Source organism: Gavialis gangeticus, unplaced genomic scaffold (assembly GCF_001723915.1).
Source record: "Gavialis gangeticus isolate Ggan-Ray unplaced genomic scaffold, GavGan_comp1, whole genome shotgun sequence".
In the NCBI taxonomy this organism is placed as follows: Eukaryota; Metazoa; Chordata; order Crocodylia; family Gavialidae; genus Gavialis; species Gavialis gangeticus.
In genome coordinates this window covers 97,059,934-97,078,254 of record NW_017729025.1, presented here as the reverse complement: position 1 = coordinate 97,078,254, position 18,321 = coordinate 97,059,934, and the positions used below count along the sequence as shown (strand labels likewise).

Here is an 18,321-nt window from a genome sequence, read left to right as displayed (position 1 = left end):
GGGAAACTACAAGAAGAAGGGCCTTAATGGTAGGTGTCTACTACAGATCACCACACCAGGAGGAGGAGCTGGATCTGGAATTTTCCAGAGAACTGATGGAGGCTCAATTACCCTGACATCTGCTCGGAGGAGCACTGGGCCTGATATGACTGGTCACATAAGGTTTTTGACCTGCACGGAACTTTATTTAGTATAAGAGGTGAACAGACCAACCAGGGAGAAGGCTTTGTTGGATTTGGTTTGAGCCAAAGGGGATGACCCAGTGGGAGATCTGACAATTGAGGGTAATCTAGGAGATAGTGATCGTGAAATATAGAATCCACTATTCATCATAGGGCAGGGAAGTCAGCCAGTAGGGGAGAGGTGCTTGACTTCAGGAAAGCTGACTTCGATAGTTTTAGGAAAATAGTGGGAGATGCCTTATAGGAAGAGGGACTGGAGGGAAAGGGAGTTCAGGAAGGGTGGTCATTCCTTAAAGTGTAGAAAAGGCCCATTTCTGTATGCAGGAAAGGTGGTAAACGGGCCAGGAAGCCCTCCTGGCTTACCAGAGGAGTCAAGGAGTGCTTAAAAAAGAAAAAGGCGGCTTCTGGACAGTGGAAGCAAAAGGGTAGCCTCCAAGGAGAAATACACAAGCATAGCCTGTACAGCTACTCCTTGCTTAATGACATAATTACGTTCTTGAAAAATGCAACTTTAAGCAAAACAATCTTAAGCGAATCCAATTACATCACTGTAGTTACCTACTAGAAGGCAGCAGCCAAACTATGTTATAACCGAACACTGCACAACTTTAAACAAGTATTTTCTCTAATAGATCAGCAACGTAGTAATGAAACAACATTAAGCAAAACACCGTTAAGTGGAGAGTACCTGTATTTGTAGGGAGAGGATAAGGAAGGCAAGGGTGGTGACTGAGATCAGGTTGGCAACCAAAATCAAGGACAAGAAGTCCTTCTTTAGCTATACAGGGAGCAGGAGGAAGACCAAGGAAAGCATGGGGCCCTTGCAGAACAGGAAGGGACAGCCGATAACAGACAATCAGGAGAAAGGTGAACCTTTAATGAATACTTTGCGTCAAGTGTTCCTGCATGCAAATAGTGGTCACCCGCCTAGTCCAACACTGGATGGATGGAGGGGGGAGGCGATTGCCAACCAATGGTCAGTGTCAAATTGGTGAGGGAGCACTTAAGAGTGGCTGAATGTCTTGAAGTTGGCAGAACCAGATGGACTACACCCGAAAGTGCTGAGGGAATTGGCTGGAGTCACTGCAGGACCACTGGCAAAAGTATCTGAAGACTTGTGGTGCTTAGAAGAGGTCCCAGAAGACTAGAGAAAGGCCAATGTGGTGCCAGTCTTTAAGAGAGGAGGGAGGATCCAGGAAACTATAGGCCAGTCAGTTTGACCTCAGTACTGGGTAAAATTTTGGAAAAAATGATCAAGTCCATTTGTGAGAGACTGGCAGAAGGCATGATGCTGAAAGACAGCCAACATGGTTTCACTGCGGGGAGGTCATGCCTAACCAACCCCATCTCAGTCTTTGATCAAGTAGAGAACTGCTTAGTGTGGGAAATGCGGTACATGTCATATACTTGGATTTTAAAAAGGCCTTCGATATGGTCTCGCATGACACACTTATTAAAAAAAAAACTGGGGGATTGTGGGCTGGCCGAGTCCATGGTCAGGTGGGTTGGGAACTGGCTAAGGGGTCAAATCCAAAAAGTATTAATGGATGGGTCTGTAATGTCTTGGTGGGAGGTAGCCAGTGACTGCACCTGGGGTCCCACAGGGTTCAGATTCTTGGTCCTGTGCTGCTCAACATCTTTATCAACTATTTAGAGGAGGATGCAGAAAGCACGCTGGCCAAGTGTGTGGAATGATACTAAGTTATGGGGAAAAGCAGTCATGCTAGGGAATAGGATATGGATTCAAGCGGACCTGGACAAGCTGGAAAGGTGGGTGGAGCAGAACCAGATGCAGTTCAATAAGGATAAATGCAGAGTGCTTCATCTGGGGAGATGTAACCAATGACATGAATACAGGTTAGGAGGAGATGTCCTGGCCAACACAATGGCTGAAACAGACCTTGGGGTTATGGTTGATCACAGGATGAACATGAGCTGCCAGTGTGATGCTGCAGTCAACAGAGCTAAGAGCTGGGATGCATCAGCCAATGTGTTGCAGTGTGATGTTGTAGTCAACAGAGCTAAGAGCTGGGATTCATTAGCCAATGTTTTGCAAGCAGGGCTAAGGAAGCGATACTTCTTCTCTACTTGGTGCTGGTGAGACCTCAGCTGGAGTACTATGTCCAGTTCTGGGTTCTTCACTTCAAAAAAGATGTAAAGAATCATGAAAGGGCCACAAGAATGATTAAGGGCCTGGAGGACAAACCTTATGAGGAAAAACTAAGAGATCTGGGACTGTTCCGCCTGGGGAAGAGAAGGCTGAGGGGGGACTTGGTGCCCATCTGTAAGTATGTTTGGGGTGAATATCAGGAGCTGGGTGAAAAACTGTTTACTTGGGCACCGCAGGGGAGGACAAGAAGCAATGGCCATAAACTGTTAGAGGATGGTTTCAGGTTGGATACAAGGAAGAACTTCTTTATGGTAAGGGTTATTAGAATCTGGAATAGACTTCCCAAGGATGCAGTCCCCAACCTTGGAAGTCTTTGAGAGGAGACTGAACAGACACCTGGCTGGGATCATTTGATCTCAGCAGTATTCCTTCCCAGAGCAGACGGGTTGGACTCGATCTTTTGAGATCCCTTCCAGCCCTTAGTTTCTATGATTTCTATGACTACTGCACACCTTATTTCCTGAATGCACCAAATCTTTTTAAAAATGAACTCAGCTACTCTTACCTGAGGCATACATTAACTCTAGACTCATAGACATATTTATAAACAAAAGCAGAGATGGGAAGAAAAAGAGTGTACCAGCCTAACAATTCATTCAGATAGGGTACTTCATGCATAAGACATTGAGGCATAAGGTGCAGAGATGCTTGGGAGCAAAACTAAAAGGATGAGACTGCTGCCAAGAAAAGGCAGTAGAGTCCAAATTACAAGAGACAGAAGGACAAAGAGAGAACCAAAGGGCTAAGAGCAAGAAAGTTAGCTTGAACTTGATGTAAAAGAAATGGGGGACTCAAAGAGGATGGTGTTTTGGTCTGAATGATGTACTAAGAGGATATACTCTTAGCAAGTCCATTCCAAAAGAAAGTGAAGAAGGATGGTGATGTGGGTGCTTGGAAGGTAAGAAACAAGGACAAAGCGCGAGGTGGCATTTAAGGATGTGTAGATAACAGTTTGAATGGGGTGGACTAAGAGCTCCTAGATTCTGGAAACACTGCAGAGGAAAAAAAATGGGACAGAAACCTAGATAGGGTTCTGGGGACCAGGTTCTCTTCTCTGTAAAGGCAAATTTAGGAATGATCAAGAAACAACATACAAATTCTGGAAGAAAGTGCCTCACTATTTAACATCCCTCTGACTAAGTATGAAACAGCAGTCTCTGAAAGGTGATCAGGACATGAGGTCCTGGAATTTGGGATTCAAAGGCTGCTGACAAGAAGAGAGAAACTAGTGTGGAAACTACTCTCCCCTTCAGGTGAGAGTTCCCTGGCATGTGGCCAACTACCAGATACTACAACTCTGGAAAGCCATTCTTTACACAATAAAGAAAAAAGGTGGCAGTGGTTAGGGCATTAGCCTAGAACACAGCAGATGCTGGTGCAAGTCCATGCTCTGCCACAGATTTCCCATGTGACCCTGGGCAAGTTACTTGCCTCTCTGTGCCCCAGTTTCCCATCTATAATGGGAACTAATAGCACTTCCCTTCCTCATTCGGATGTTTTGAATAACAGAATATAAGACAATACTATAAACAGCATAAGCATCTAGACCAAACCTATACACAAACTCACTGCTAAGTACTGGGGTCCAAGTGTGTTCAGACTAGCCAGGTTTCCCCATACGGAAGCAGCGCTGATCTGCTGCATCTGCTGTTGGAGCTGCTGAGCAATTCGTTTCTGCTCTTTGTCTTTCTGAGTGTCTGCAAATTTAACCACAATGGGAGAAGAGCAACCCTGCAAATAAAAATTCACATTGTTACATCCTTACACATCACAGAAAACTTCAGCCACTACATAAATTCTGCATCAACTCCTCCATCAACTGGAGAAAAGTGTTCTTGCTCTCCTATATACAGGTTCCTTCCTATTTTAAATGGTTAAAGTCTCAGTTGTTTTTAATCTGTTATTTGCATTGTCTTTTGCTATTTGCTAATAAGATATTTTAAACAGATATTACAACTTAAGACCCCATCTACAGAGTTATTATACAATCATTTAGTTAGCTGCACAATTAAACTGAGACTAGCTACACATGCAAAGCACCAATCAGGCTATTAAAAGCTCCAACCAGCTATAAAGTTAGATATGTACTAACTTTATAGCTGGTTGCTGTCCAGCTTTAACTTGCACATAGCAAGGAATATATTGCTGCCAGTCCTCTGGCATCCCATGGTACATTGCTCCATCTCTAGTATAAACTTCTGAGCAAAAAAACAAGAAAGTAACCCCTGCCCCAGCATAGTTCTGAGCCCTAGGTTCATTCCACCTACCAGTAGCGCCCAGCAGGAGAAATACCACCCCCCTCAATGCAAGCACAGAGCAGATGAGCAGGGACACGCCTACCATAATGGAACATCCTGGGCAGCAGCAAGCATGGGGGAGTGGGTTGTCCCCCTACCCCCAACTTCCCCACACAAGCGCAGGGAGCCAAGGACACTGCCTGGAACAGCGCAGCTTGGATCTCCTGGGAACAGCAAACACAGGGGAGAGGGGAGGGGAAATCCCCACCCCCACACCCAATCTGCCAGGTAGCAGCAAGCTCAGAGGAAAATCCCCCTGCATTTTCATCCCAGGCATGTAGGGACCTGGGGATGCCCTGCTGAACTGGAACAGAGCCCTGGTCTCCTGGGCAGCAGCAGCAAGGGTGGGGCATTGGATAGGAATCCCCACCATGCTTGCTGTTTCCATGCAGACTGGGCTGCACTGTGGCCATGCAGGGGAGGGAATTTCCCCTCCCCCAGCTTGCTGCTGTCCAGGAGACCCAGGCTCTACTCCAGTCTGGCAGGGTGTCCCTGGCTCCATGCACAGGTGGGGGAACTGGGGAGAGGATTTCCCCTTCCCTCCTCCAGCTTGCTTCCAGCTGAAACGCTGGGGGAGGACTCCTTGACAGAATCATCTAATTCTTTCAGTGGTGCTGCTGACCAGTGAGAGCGCCCCCAGCTGTTCAACAGCTGCAGAACAAGCTGCTATTCCTTTTTCCCTCCTTCTGACAGCCTACCCTAGCAGTGCACATGGCATTATGTCTTCCTTGCACAAGGAGAGCAATGCCATGATTGAAATAACATTTAGAGACACCTTAAGACTTACTGTTGAGGAACCACTCACTCTATAACTTCAGAGGGGATAGGGCAGTACAGCCATAGTGCTTTGTGTCATGAACCCCACTGTGGTCTGTGGTCATTAATTTTTGTGTATGTTTCACTGATATGACACATATGGTCTAACTGAAAAGCCCATGTTATACTGTATCCATTTATGTTGCTGTTATCACTCTATGGATTATGTTACACCATCTGTATGTATCTTTATGCTTTTGGACATGGGTTAGTCAAGGAACTGAGGGATGCACGTTTAAGCAGAAAGCAGTGGGCAGAATTCCTAAATATCATTGTGTCACTAAAGCAAGAAGAATTGCCATTCCCAGACAGGCAGGAAGAGACATTATTGAGAGGTTGGCTGGGAGATATTTTAAGGGCTAGCTGTGACGTGGCAGGTCTTCAGATTATTCCCAGGCTGGAGAAGGGTCCCAGTCCCCAGCAGCCAGAATCAGCAGGAAGAACATTTTTTTGAGATACTGGCAGGATTTTCAAGGTGGGGCTAGGTGGTAGCTAGTAGAGAGGGTAAGAAAATTAACTTGTCTTTTTGTTATGTCTTCAAACTTAGCTTGTATATTTTTTTTTTGCTTGTATATTTTTTTTCTCCTACATAATAAAATCCCTTTATTGTTTTGTCTCCTTACTGGTTGCCTATGGAAAGAGAAATCTCTTGCTAAGTAATATTCCACGGTAGCCCATTCTATGGAAAGACAAGCCTAAAATTTTTTTCACAACTCAAAGATGAGCTACCTAGAGCTGGCAGATTCTCTTACTGCAGCTGTGTGGTTTGGTAGGGAAGTGGAGTCCAGGCTTGAGGGCTAAGGTGTTATTCCATGGCAAACCTTGGTTTTTTCTTTGAGACAAGCCATGAAACTGTGGGGAGAAACTCAGGGCTCTGGGGTTAGCATATGGATGCATTTTTAATAGTGTGGTAAGGATGGACAGAGGCAGAACAGCATAGCACACTGTCTGCCTATCCCTCAAACTTGTTGCAGTTACTTTATGGTGCAGCTGCCACCACATCTCTAAACACCTGCAAGTGTGTATGTGTGTTATGTGCACGTATGCACACACACAGGCACACGCACACTTATCCTACCTCCATAGTCTGTGCTTGGTGCATTGCTTTGATTGCTGTTTGTGCCATGGCTCTTGTTGTAAAAGTCACAAATGCACAACCTGGGGAAGAAACAGAAAGAAATTAATTCATCTATTAGGTTCACCCCAGAAATCAAAGGTCAACAAAGAAAAAAGGCCACTGGGCAAAGGTGCCTTGCCAATGACAGAAGGAGCCGAAATTTCAACAAGGGGTACAAGGGAAAGAGTCCTGAGGAGAATCCTGAACTGTCATGGATATTTTGTGCTTACCTCGGCTCAAGCCATCTGGGCCTCTTAGTATCCTGCATTCTTCAATTTGCCCAAAGGATGAGAACATCACCCGAATGTCATTTTCATTGCACTTCTTAGATATCATTCCAATAAAGAGCTTCCTATCTTCTACTGCTAAGAAATTAAAGAATAAGATCATTACCAGTAAAGCAGCACCTGCAGCAAACAGGGACTCCCAGAGCTCTCTTGTCTTAGGAAGCCCTGTTCAACTTTACCCAGTTGTTCTAGTGTTTGAAAATCACAGGCTGACAGAGCAAGTGCACCTGCAGTAAAAGACAGTCAAGATTACAAGGCTCTGAGAATCAACTCAGAGAGAGAGAGATTATTAAAGGTATCAGAAACTAGACTGTATGAATATGTATTGCTTCAACTAAATGAAAACTCTCTCCTTCAGCAGCTACTGCAGAATTGTTCCTTGTGGTGCATTTTCCAAGGAGTTGGCCAGCCAGGCTCCACCCCTTCCTGACTCTGAGATTTTACTCATTTAAGAAGATGTACCTGGGGCATTTCTCATGAATCTGAGAGGAGCCTACAAATATTTTGTTTTAGAACACACTGCTATATAATACGATGAACACTTCTGTTCCCTAAATCTGATGACTGGGGAACTGGTAAGGAACAAAGGACTGACCTTTTTTCCAGAAAGACAGCTTAGGGAAAGAGAATGAAGCTCCCCATTTATACACGCAGCTTGATGAACACAGGGCTTCTAGACTATATATGTCACCCTCAAAACTTAATACCAGTTTAACTGGGGAGAGATTTCATGCAACTTCCTGATACAGTTCTTATCCCTCTTCCTCCTCTGCCCCTTCTATATTTAAACTGTCACTATGAACATGTTAAATCTAAATAGAGGAATTGCCGTACCAGGCTGTGGTCAGACCCATTAGGTCCTATTCTAAGTCACGTAAAGCATGTCAACTTAATTGTCTTTGTTTTTCCACACGCCTGTCATGACTGGAAACTACTACAACTGCTAGAGCTAAGTTTCATATGCATCATAGACATCAAAAATGCTGCCCCAGATCAGCCCTGTAGACCATCAGAAACAATATTCTGTCCAACTTGGGGCAGTAGCAAGCACACCAGTAGAAGTTGCAGAAACTTTCTATTAGACAATTACAAAAATAATCTTGTCCAAAAGAAGAAAACTCTCCTGACTCTTGTCACTTAGTTCAGGAATAGAACATTTTGAATGTGCAGCTGGACACTTCTCAGGCAACCCAGAGACTTAGGCAGTGCTGGAGTGTGCACTCAGGACCACTCTAAGATGCATACATTGGCCTAATTGCTTGGCTTGGACAGCTGTAGAGGGGGTATGGGTGTATAGGGCTTATTTCCTTACTATTAAAAGCTTGAGCTAAATTCTGCAAAGGTCCTGCAGTTCTGTGGTTTTTTTAAAACCTTGCATTAATTTGACACAATTTTTTTTCCAAATGGGAAGTTCTGTTTAACTGAAATATGTAGAGAGATAACAATGAAGAGTAGCCCCATGTTATTTACTTTGACAGCATATTCAATGTATTTTGTGCTTTCCCTGCATTTTTGGTTTGTGATATACTAGTCACCCTTAGGTATCAGAATCTGTCCTCCATTTAGATCAGAGGTATCCAACTCATCCAGCTAGGGCTGGTCTGAAATTACGTAATTAGCTTGCAATGTACATGTATAAAAGTACAAAAACACAGTGTCATACCAAACCTTCATTCTGGCATTTTCTGGATTTTAAAGTGTTCTTGTAATAGTATGTTAATGGAGTGTTTGTGTATAAATAACGAGTGCATTTCCGCATTGATTCTGAAGAATTACTATTTATTATTTATGCTGCAGTAGCAGCTAAAGGGTTCAACTAGTGTGGGGGTACCACTGGACCAGCCACTATACAATATCATATTAAATAAACCCGCATCTTAAACAACCAACTACACAGATAACAGTGCCCAGGGTCAAACACTAGTCTAGATAAGCACTCACTGACTGCCTTCCAAAACAATAATACTGTTGTGTAATGAGCAGTAATAGTTTGGAAACCTTATTCTTATCTACTTGTTCTTTTGAAAGTATAACTTTCCGGGTCTCTGATCCACAAATTTCACCACACACATATCCTGAAGTTCTCCTGTCCAGAAATCATACTAAAAGGGAACTCCTAGAATTTTTCTATGAACATTAATGACACCCAGGTAAATCAGATTTTGGTACAGCTTACCATTATTTTTTTCACTGTCAGCTGGTTTCATCTGAATAGGATGGTGCATCTGAAATCCAAGAAAGTGCATCTCAAACTGGATGTATTCACTCAGTACATTGTGTGACACATTATCCTACAGGAACTATTGAGGACAGGGAAGCAAGAAAAAACTACTGGAACAGAAGGGTTTCATGGGACCCCACAAATTGCTAACAAAGAATCCCAGCGAGCCTTCCCTATATTCTTTATACTGATATGTCAGCATTGCTCCAAGTATCTCAAAGTGGTCTTTAGATTTAGCATGCACACTTCTCTGTCATTTCATTATCCCAAAATTCCTCAGAGTTCCGCAGCTGTCACATGTAGCTCATGCCCCACCCTCCTAAGTCACAGTTTAAGAGCGGAATAAGCAACCTTTTTCAGCTACAGGCCGGAATGATGCACCCGGGGGCAGAGGCAGGTGGACGGGCAGGCATTAGAACCTGGCTGCCACCACTGTTTATCTCTGTTGCAGCACAGACAGCATGTCCTTAGCCAAAGCCTCACATCTGTAGGTCAGATTCAATGGTTCCATGGACTAGCTTTCAGCACATAGACCCAAAGGTTGACAACTTCTGTTCTAAGCAAACCATGCAGAAGAGTAAGTTGATGCTTGTGCATCAGGGAAGCCTGAGACCTCAGGTCATGAAGAAGAAAAAAACCAGATAGAATGGAGGTCAGAAAAACTGTATCACTTTTCTTTCTTACCCCTGGGAGAATCTTCATGTTATGAAGAGCATTCTGTGCTTCTAGTGCAGCTTTACGGGTATAAAATGTAACAAAACAGCACCCTGCAGTGGAAACACAGAACATCAACAAGGTAAGAACATTCAGCTCCTATGGAAAATAACAGGACACAGATAAAGACTAACTTCCACCTGTTTAACGCAAGCTATTTGATAGGTAGCAGAAAGGGATTAAAAAATGAATACTACACCACTTTGGGGTAAGATGGGGAAAATCAGTATAATTAAATATGTGATATATTCAGTGACTGGGCTCAACACTCCCTGTATTATGCTGTGAAACAAACGTGCTCAAACTCCAGCCTGTGGAGTCATAGCATCTGGCCCACAGGGCTCCCCATGGGTCAGGAAATTTGGTGCTGGGGGAGCAGCAGCAGCAATTAATACTGCCACCCTGTCCCTGCTGCCAAATTCCCAAACCCAATGTTGTGGGTTAGAGCTGGGCCAAGCCCCCTCACCCTGTGCAGTTGGATCAGATACAGGCTGCATTCCTTTCTCCCCTTGTGGCCATATTGGGGCAGAGCCATGTCCCCTTCCCCCACAGGGAAGAGCCACACCCCCTTTCCTCACGTGGCTGGGTTGGGACTGGGCTGCTCCTCACTTCTACCTCTGTGAAGCTGGATGGCACCCTGCCACACCTGCCCCAGGCACTGGATCCAGGCCATGGACAGACCAGGCACCACTCATTTGGCCCGCTGGGCAAAAAGGTTGAGTAGCATTGTTTTGAAACATTAAAAAGTTCTCTCCACTCATCCCAACCCTAACTACCTAAAAGGTCTCTAGAAACAACTCTCACTGTTATAAGATAGGTGTTCCATTGCTAGCAGAATTTTTTAGTACACTCATCAGCCCTCACAAATCAGTTTACACAGAAGATGATTGTACTCCACCCTCCTAGTCTTCAATTAGTAGATAGTTGAGGGGGTAGCTATCAAAATCAAAAGTTATATATTTCATATTTGTTCAGCTTAGTTTTAAAGTCTCAGCCAATTAACATTTTCTTTAGGTAACTACCACAGAGACCAAAAGATCTGTAAAGACATTTTTACTTCTACACAGTGAGGTTTATGAATATCACCAATAACCACAAATAAAACACATTTATTGGTCATGCTAAACTGCAAGAACTTCTCTTTGTACATCCCTTCTTTTACAAATCAAGTGACATACATATTTAAAAGAAACCATTTAGTTAGCGTATATAACACTTCTGAAAGCAGCATCTGCACTTTTTTCCCCAAAGTGTTTTCTCAAGCATCATTTCAGGGGTGACTCGCCATTTCTGAAATGTAGCTATGTCTGGGGTGAAATATTGCAGCTGCCTAAACTTCCTGAAACATACTGTATCCAACTGAATTGCAGAGGAATGTAATTACTTGATGCACCATCTGGCTGGAACACTGGAGTTAGTCCTTTCTTACAAACTGTTGCACAAGTTATTCAATTGGCAGAAATGAGCAAGATTTGTTTGAATTTCATCCAAAGTATGATGCATCCAGTAAGGAAGTACACTGTAGCATCATGCTAGTCCACTGGCTCTGTCCTGCTTCAGGAGAAATTCAACACCTAGTCAGTAACTTGCATCCCTTGTACAACCACGTTCCTTTGCTGTCTTTCCATCTAAGCACGGTCATTCATCCAAGCATGGTCATCCCCAGCTTAGTTTACCTAATATGGTCACAGTACAAGATCTGGCTATGCATGGTGCAGATTTATTATTCAAATTCACTCACAGAATACTTGTTTAGGATTTTATATGTGCTTTCAATCAAGTATGTAGTTAGCATGATGCATGACAGAATACAGGAGGGAACAGTTGGGAGCTAAGTTTTTACCTGAAATTTTTATGGAAATTACTGAAATATCAGCAGCCCATTACTTCAGATCTAGACCAATGGAGAAGATGGAGCAGGAACAGATTCAAACCTATTTAATGCATGAATTACTAAAATTATTAGCAAAACTGTGAAACCACAAAGGGCAAGAAGATTTTCATTTAAATTTGATAATCTACAACTGCCTCACTGCCCCCCACTTTAAAATAAAGGAAAGTAACTAGTATGTAAAATGTTATGAATCTTCCCATGGACGATTCACAACGCAGTAAGGTTCTCACCTTTGCTCTGAGGAGGATTTTGGCTCCTGTCCCGTAGAACATTGATTTCGTAGACAGCACCATACTGTTCAAAGAGTTCTCTTAGATCCTTCTCACACCAGCTCCGTGGGACCTGACCCACAAACATCTTGATGGCATCTAGGTCAGGTTGGTCTGGATGATCCAGTGTGCCATTCATTTTCTTTGAGCTTTGAGAGACAGGGAGGAACTTGTTACATCATCATCTTAACCTTACCCTAGTTAAATGTCTTTCCTTCTAGGTATGAGATGACATTGCAGCTCCAAGCAGCCTGCTGATGGTGCTGTGGAGAGAGCTCTCAGTAACAATATTTTAAAAAGGACTTCTGCACATTCATACTTAAGCCAACTTAAACATTTAGAAACCACTCCTACTCTTCACTCAAGACTTATGTGCTTGGATATCAACTCTCCCTTCCTAGTTTAACCTTTCCTACTGCTTGCTGCAGCACTGTAATCAATATGCTGGATTTGGGACATCAGTTTTTTATGGAAATTCCTGAAATATCAGCAGCCCATTACTTCAGATCTAGACCAAAGGAGAAGATGGAGCAGGAACAGATTCAAACCTATTTAATGCATGAATTACTAAAATTATTAGCAAAACTGTGAAACCACAAAGGGCAAGAAGATTTTCATTTAAATTTGATAATCTACAACTGCCTCCCTGCCTCCCACTTTAAAATAAAGGAAAGTAACTAGTATGTAAAATGTTATGAATCTTCCCATGGACGATTCACAACGCAGTAAGGTTCTCGTTGATCCAGTAGCTCACAACATTCTGGGAAAAAGCTAGGCAATTCATCTTATGGCCATATTAGCCTTGGATACCATATTTAGCTTTAGAGGGTTACAAGACTAAATACTGTATCATATTTAGCTAACAATGAACCTGAAGTTCCAGCATTTTAAGGAGAGTGGAAGGAGAGTACTTGGTGTCCAAGCAGGGAGGGAAATTATTTCTAAGACTACAGTAATCCACAGTATGGGGTCTTCAACAGGTTACGTCCATCATTATGACTGTTTGCAATCGGTTGTTAGCGTTAACAGTCGTGTCATATGCCAATCTACCAGCTGATAATTATATAGTACAAAAATCATTGCCCTATTGTTTAGCTCTTGTACTTTGAGGTCTTGCTTTTAGTATTATAAGATTCCCATAATACTAGACCAGTCTCTCTAGGAGACTGTCTGAAATGGTATCCTGTACAGCAATGGAGATTAGCTGGGTGAAACTGCTGACAAGCCCTGTGCATAATCTAGAAGGGACAAAGGGAGGGGGCCAGTGACTGTGGAATAGCTTTCCCCTCCCACACTCTTTGTCTGATATCACAAGTGACTTCTTCTGGGCCAGTCTTCTTTTTCAGGTTTTGTTGGGTGATTTTATTTATGGTACTTTAAGGGAAACAGGTGCTTTATTACTCCTTACCTTATACTTATTTAGGAAAAGTGCCCATTGTTATCATGCTCTTAGTGTTAAAAAGTTTTACAGCATAGACATTTTTAAGAACTTGTATTAGCAGTCAAGTTTCTACATAATTCTGGTTTCCCATACAATACACTGGGTACAATTCAGACACATAAGATGGCAGCTGGTGTCATGAAGAGCTTACATGTTTTCAAGAAGGATATACACAGAGGTGAGGAAACAAAGTTCTTTACTGGAAGAAGGGGAAAAGGGGTGACAGTACCCTTCACTCCTCCAGTGCTCCCAATGGAAGGGATTGGTGTTTTTCAAAGATTCACAAACACCCAACTCTTTCTATTAATTGGTGAACCACATAACACTTAAAGTCTGACAATGGACAATTGAGAAGGGTTAATTTTCCTCAGGAAGTCACTCTCAGTCCTAGTTTCATTCCTGTGGGAAGCTCGAGGAGAACATAATGGCTTCTGGTAACTTCACCTCTAGTTATAACATGACCTCAGTGATAGTTCAAAGATCATTTGATTCCATATCAAAAAGGGTCATTCAGACAGGAGGAACCTGATTTATTCCCTAGCACTGAAAAGTCACTGATTTCAGGGCATCAGTACAGTAATTTGGACTGGATTCTGTTAACAGTGCTGCCAATTCATTCTAATCAAAGGAATGAACTGGTGTCAGGAGCAATGACTTTTTTCCTGCCCAGAATGCATTAGCTGGTAACTGTCTCTAGGATCTCTTCCACAAAGTATTTCAGAAACTCTCCTTCATTCTTTTCTTTAAGGGGAATGCATTAAACAGAAGAGAGAGACTTCAAACGCAACAATTCCAGCCTCTCAAAATAAATACAAAAGCATATATGAAGATACAAAATACTTACACAGGGCTAGCATTCAAGGAGCAATGGTCCACCATCATCTCTGGGAGGAAATCCAACTTAAACGCAGCCATCACTTCTCTGTCTGTCACAAACTACTAACACTAAATCAATGTACCCCCAAACAAACAACGCCACTTCCTAAAGTCCTGCAGGTCTTAACACACTGAGCCACACAAAAACAGTCAAACCACAGAAACAGGAGCTCAGGGAGACCAGCAATAGACACGACAGAAACAGGCTGGACTGGGAAAGGGACATAGAATCCTGGATTAAAAAGGGGATGTGACCATGTGAAGGGAGGCTCAGATCAGTACACAATGAAAATGCTGATGCACTGGGCTTGTTTTGTGCAATTTTCCCTGGCGAAGCAGTACTGAATGCACTGTCAGATAAACAGTGTGTCAGATCCATGAAGATAGCAGTGGGTGACAGAGCAGAAAGAACACAAACTCTAGCTTGCAGCCCCCAATAAACTTCTTACCCCACACATGCCAGCCCAAGCCCCTGATGTCCTTAAAGACAGGCTGTTCCTGAAACCAAGCCTTTATGTCACCATATTATTATTGATACCTTATAGGATCAATGCAAATCAGAGGCCTTTTAACATGAAGAGTTCTGAGAACAGAGTTTTAAATATAATCCCACTTCCTTCAACCTTAGGTAGAATGCTTTAAGCCTGGTATCCCACCCAAGGCAGACACAGATGCAAACTGGAAAGATACCCAGAAGCTGATACAAAGAGGTTTGACCACTCAAGAACTCCTTCCCATATACAGAAAAACACCCTCAACTTGTTTCCTATTATAGATAAACATATATATAAATTCAATGATACGTGTATACAGGGGATGCGAGGACAGGGGTAGGAGACAAGCAGCACACCAGAAATCAAGAGCCCAATGTTTGTCTGCTGGCAGCAATTCACTGTTTAATTTTGGAAGTTAGTTGCACATATGCCTCAGTGTTCTTGTTGTTAAACTGGGATAATACATGCTGACCTCTCTGGGGCTGAAGTATAAAAATGTGTGAAAGGTGTTTTGGCAGCCTGTAGCAAAAGGTGCTTCAGACAGTACAGGCCTATGTTGCATATAGGACAAAAAACAAAGGAGCCCAATACTGGGAAATCTGACCAATAGCGACTTGAACAGAGGCAACATGAAGAATTATCTGCAAACTGTTCTTGCATTAACAGCTACCCCCACCTCAGTGCAAAGATCACGGCCCATTTTCTACTTGGTATTAAATATCAAAGGGGCTGAGTCTCAAATACACCAGTTTCATCAGTTTGGAAACTGGATTTTATACCACCTAATATTCCAGCAGCACACTTTAGTCTGGCCACCCTGGGAAAAGGTTGCTTTACACTCTATTGCGTGGTTTAAACAGGGAAAGGTATAAAGGGGATCCCTTCCAGTATCTATGTAGTCACGTACTGTGAATTCCAGTCTCAGCCAACAGCTCAGAACACTGTCAGAGCTGAATACCCCTTGCCATACAGATTTCCTAATCAGTTGTGGGCTTTTGTCTTTCTTGTTTGTTACGGGCTGGTCAAGAGCAGATCTTCATGTTAGATGCTCCTGGAAAGTAGCTTTTAAGAGGAGCTACTGTGATTACTGAGAACACTTCATAGGAGTCTAATAATAATCATTATGAGCAACTCCTCTCATAATCTTCTAATCTTTGTTCCCCAAAAAATGAAGCCATTTTCATTCTACTGAACACAAAGCAGACATAATAGTTTAAAGGCAAAATAACATCAAATCCTTCTATTGGCTCCTTGCTGCTTTCACTGTAAAATTCAGACACTAAGGCTTTGCCTTCCAGGTTCTGAACAAGTCTCTTCCTCCCACCACATTAGTTTTCAGTTACCTTAACTTTTACTCTCACTTCTTTCAATTCTTCTGAACCTTTCTCCAAGTTGTGCTCATAGTCTTCTCTTTCTCCACTTAAACTCTGTCTACAGTAACCCTTATAATTTGAAGAGTTTCTAGTTTAATTCAAATTCTGCCAAAGACCCTTTCCCGTGAAGTCTGTCAATTAACAACTGACCAAGACATGGAAAAAAAAATATGGTTCCATTTAAGAGTGAACCAAGCCTTGGTGGGGATGATCTAGTTGGGGATGGCCCTGCTTTGAACAGGGACCCATTTGTAAACACTGATGGCCAGTCCCAACCCAGCGCCCTTCACTCCTGACCCACTGCTCCTCCAGCCCCAGGCCCCAACCCCAGCCCCCGCAGTGTGGGGCAGGGGGAGGGACCCAAGCAGCCCCTTGCAGGCTGGAACTCTGCCAGCCTGCAAAGGAAAAGCCATGGCTTTCCACGATTTTCTCCTTTAAAGAAGAATCCATTTTTAAAGTTTGTTGATCCATTTACAGAAAGTTTGTTTGGACCCTTTCATATATTCTTGCGACCCACTTTTGGGTCACAACCCACAGGTTGAGAAATGCTGGATTAGATGACTCCTGAGGTCCCTTCCAACCCTAATTTCCTACGATTCTATGATTTACCTGGCAATCCATACATATAATACCAATCTGGAGTGTAAGACCTATAGGACAAAGCCACTTCTATTCTAGGTACTATACAAGCATAATAAAAATATTTTAAAATTGTACCATTTCATCCAAGTTATACAACTGTGAATATTTACATTTATATTTTAAATGATTTATTTACAAAACAGGAACATTGAATGTCTGCACACTGACAATTTGTAACAGAAGTGCTGCTCAGCACTTTAGCACCAAAGAGAAAGCAGAGAATTTCAACTGTGCAAAGCCATAGTTTACCCAGTACTGATCTTGCTTTAGTTAAAAAAAAGCTATGTCTTCAGATTTGTCTTCACCTGTTTTAAGCTTGTGTGAAATGCTTATCATATTTGATAGGTCAAAAGTATCAAGCAATCTGTCCTCTGGTTCTGGGGTGCACACTTAGGGAAGGGGTGCACTGGTATCAAAAAGCCAGCTGGTACAGATTTGAAAATGCATTAAAAGCTCTGATTATGGAAAGCATCTCTGATCATGCTACTTAAAATACTGGCAAAGTTCAGTACCAGAGCAGTAAAGTGCTAGGTTGTCAATGGGAGATATTTTAATTTAAAATATTTTAGGTATAAGTATTAGTTAGTTAGTTTTAAAAGTAGAAGGTGATATGGCCCTTAGATTGAGCTTCTGCCAATACCAGTAAAAGTGCGAGAGGTTGCATTCATTTTTATAATATAAGAGGAGAGGGTGATAAATTGTAAAATTTTTTTGGTATTATATCCAGTTCTGACAGTCACTCCTGTTTTTCATCTACGAAGGAAGTGGGAGAAACTGCTTAGCCTAATAAACAGCCTTTTAAGATGTACTTATGTGAAATTCCTGCTGGCTTCCAGTTCCCAGGTAAAGGTGTGCCCTATTCTTCACCTACTGTAGCTGGAAATTTAAACTAGATTATCTGTGGGGTTGTTGGCTACATATTAAATGTATTGATTTTTTTTACCAACTTGATAATACTGACATTAGGGTTAAGTACAGTCAGTCAAAACATCCAAGGCTGAATTGATTCAGTTTTTGTAGGTTAGTCTAAGCTGCAAAGATTGAACCAATAAGCAAATGAACAGACAATCACTTTTGATTCAGGAAATGCAGCCACATGCCTGTAGTGGCTCAAGCCAGAAGCTGGGGGGCACTAGAGCATGGTTCTCTGGCGCACAGCCAGCATGGGCTGTGTGTTCACTTCCTCTTCTTCCTGCCCCTGAGGTCTCTGGTATTTGCAGTCTAGACTCACAGCAGCAGGACTATGCAGAGTTGCTCATCACTTCCTCTTCCTGCTTCCAGGTGCCTCTGCAATTTGTAGTCCTCAGTCATAGCCAGCAGTACATTTGAACAGGGGAAGGGGTGTTTAACCTCCCTCCCTGGCCCTAGACCCTAGCAAGGGTTTGCTGGGGAGGGGCAGTTCCTCCTCCCCCCCGCCCCCCAACTGTAGACTGGGCTGCATCCCCAGCCAGGCTTCCCCCTCCCCCACCTCCTTGTCAGTCAGCCCTCAATGACAATGCTTCAGCTAGGAAGTGGGGGGGGGGGGGGG

At 42.9% G+C, this 18,321-nt stretch overlaps 1 protein-coding gene across 7 annotated transcripts in view; it reads right to left on the bottom strand.

The window, feature by feature from the left end:
• CELF1 (CUGBP, Elav-like family member 1) overlaps positions 1-18,321 on the bottom strand; it is a 75,390-nt gene that overhangs the window by 40,906 nt on the left and 16,163 nt on the right. For 4 of the 7 annotated variants that reach the window (XM_019519225.1, XM_019519226.1, XM_019519229.1 and 1 more), the window contains exons 2-8: positions 14,253-14,344; positions 11,929-12,116; positions 9,775-9,857; positions 9,046-9,094; positions 6,813-6,947; positions 6,544-6,623; positions 3,922-4,083 (exon numbers count right to left, since the gene is read on the bottom strand). In XM_019519225.1, coding sequence (XP_019374770.1) covers positions 3,922-4,083; positions 6,544-6,623; positions 6,813-6,947; positions 9,046-9,094; positions 9,775-9,857; positions 11,929-12,116; positions 14,253-14,323 — 768 coding nt within the window. In that variant the 5' untranslated portion in view covers positions 14,324-14,344. The remainder of the gene's footprint in view (positions 1-3,921; positions 4,084-6,543; positions 6,624-6,812; positions 6,948-9,045; positions 9,095-9,774; positions 9,858-11,928; positions 12,117-14,252; positions 14,345-18,321) is intronic. The other 3 variants (XM_019519227.1, XM_019519228.1, XM_019519231.1) reach the window with 2 other exon arrangements.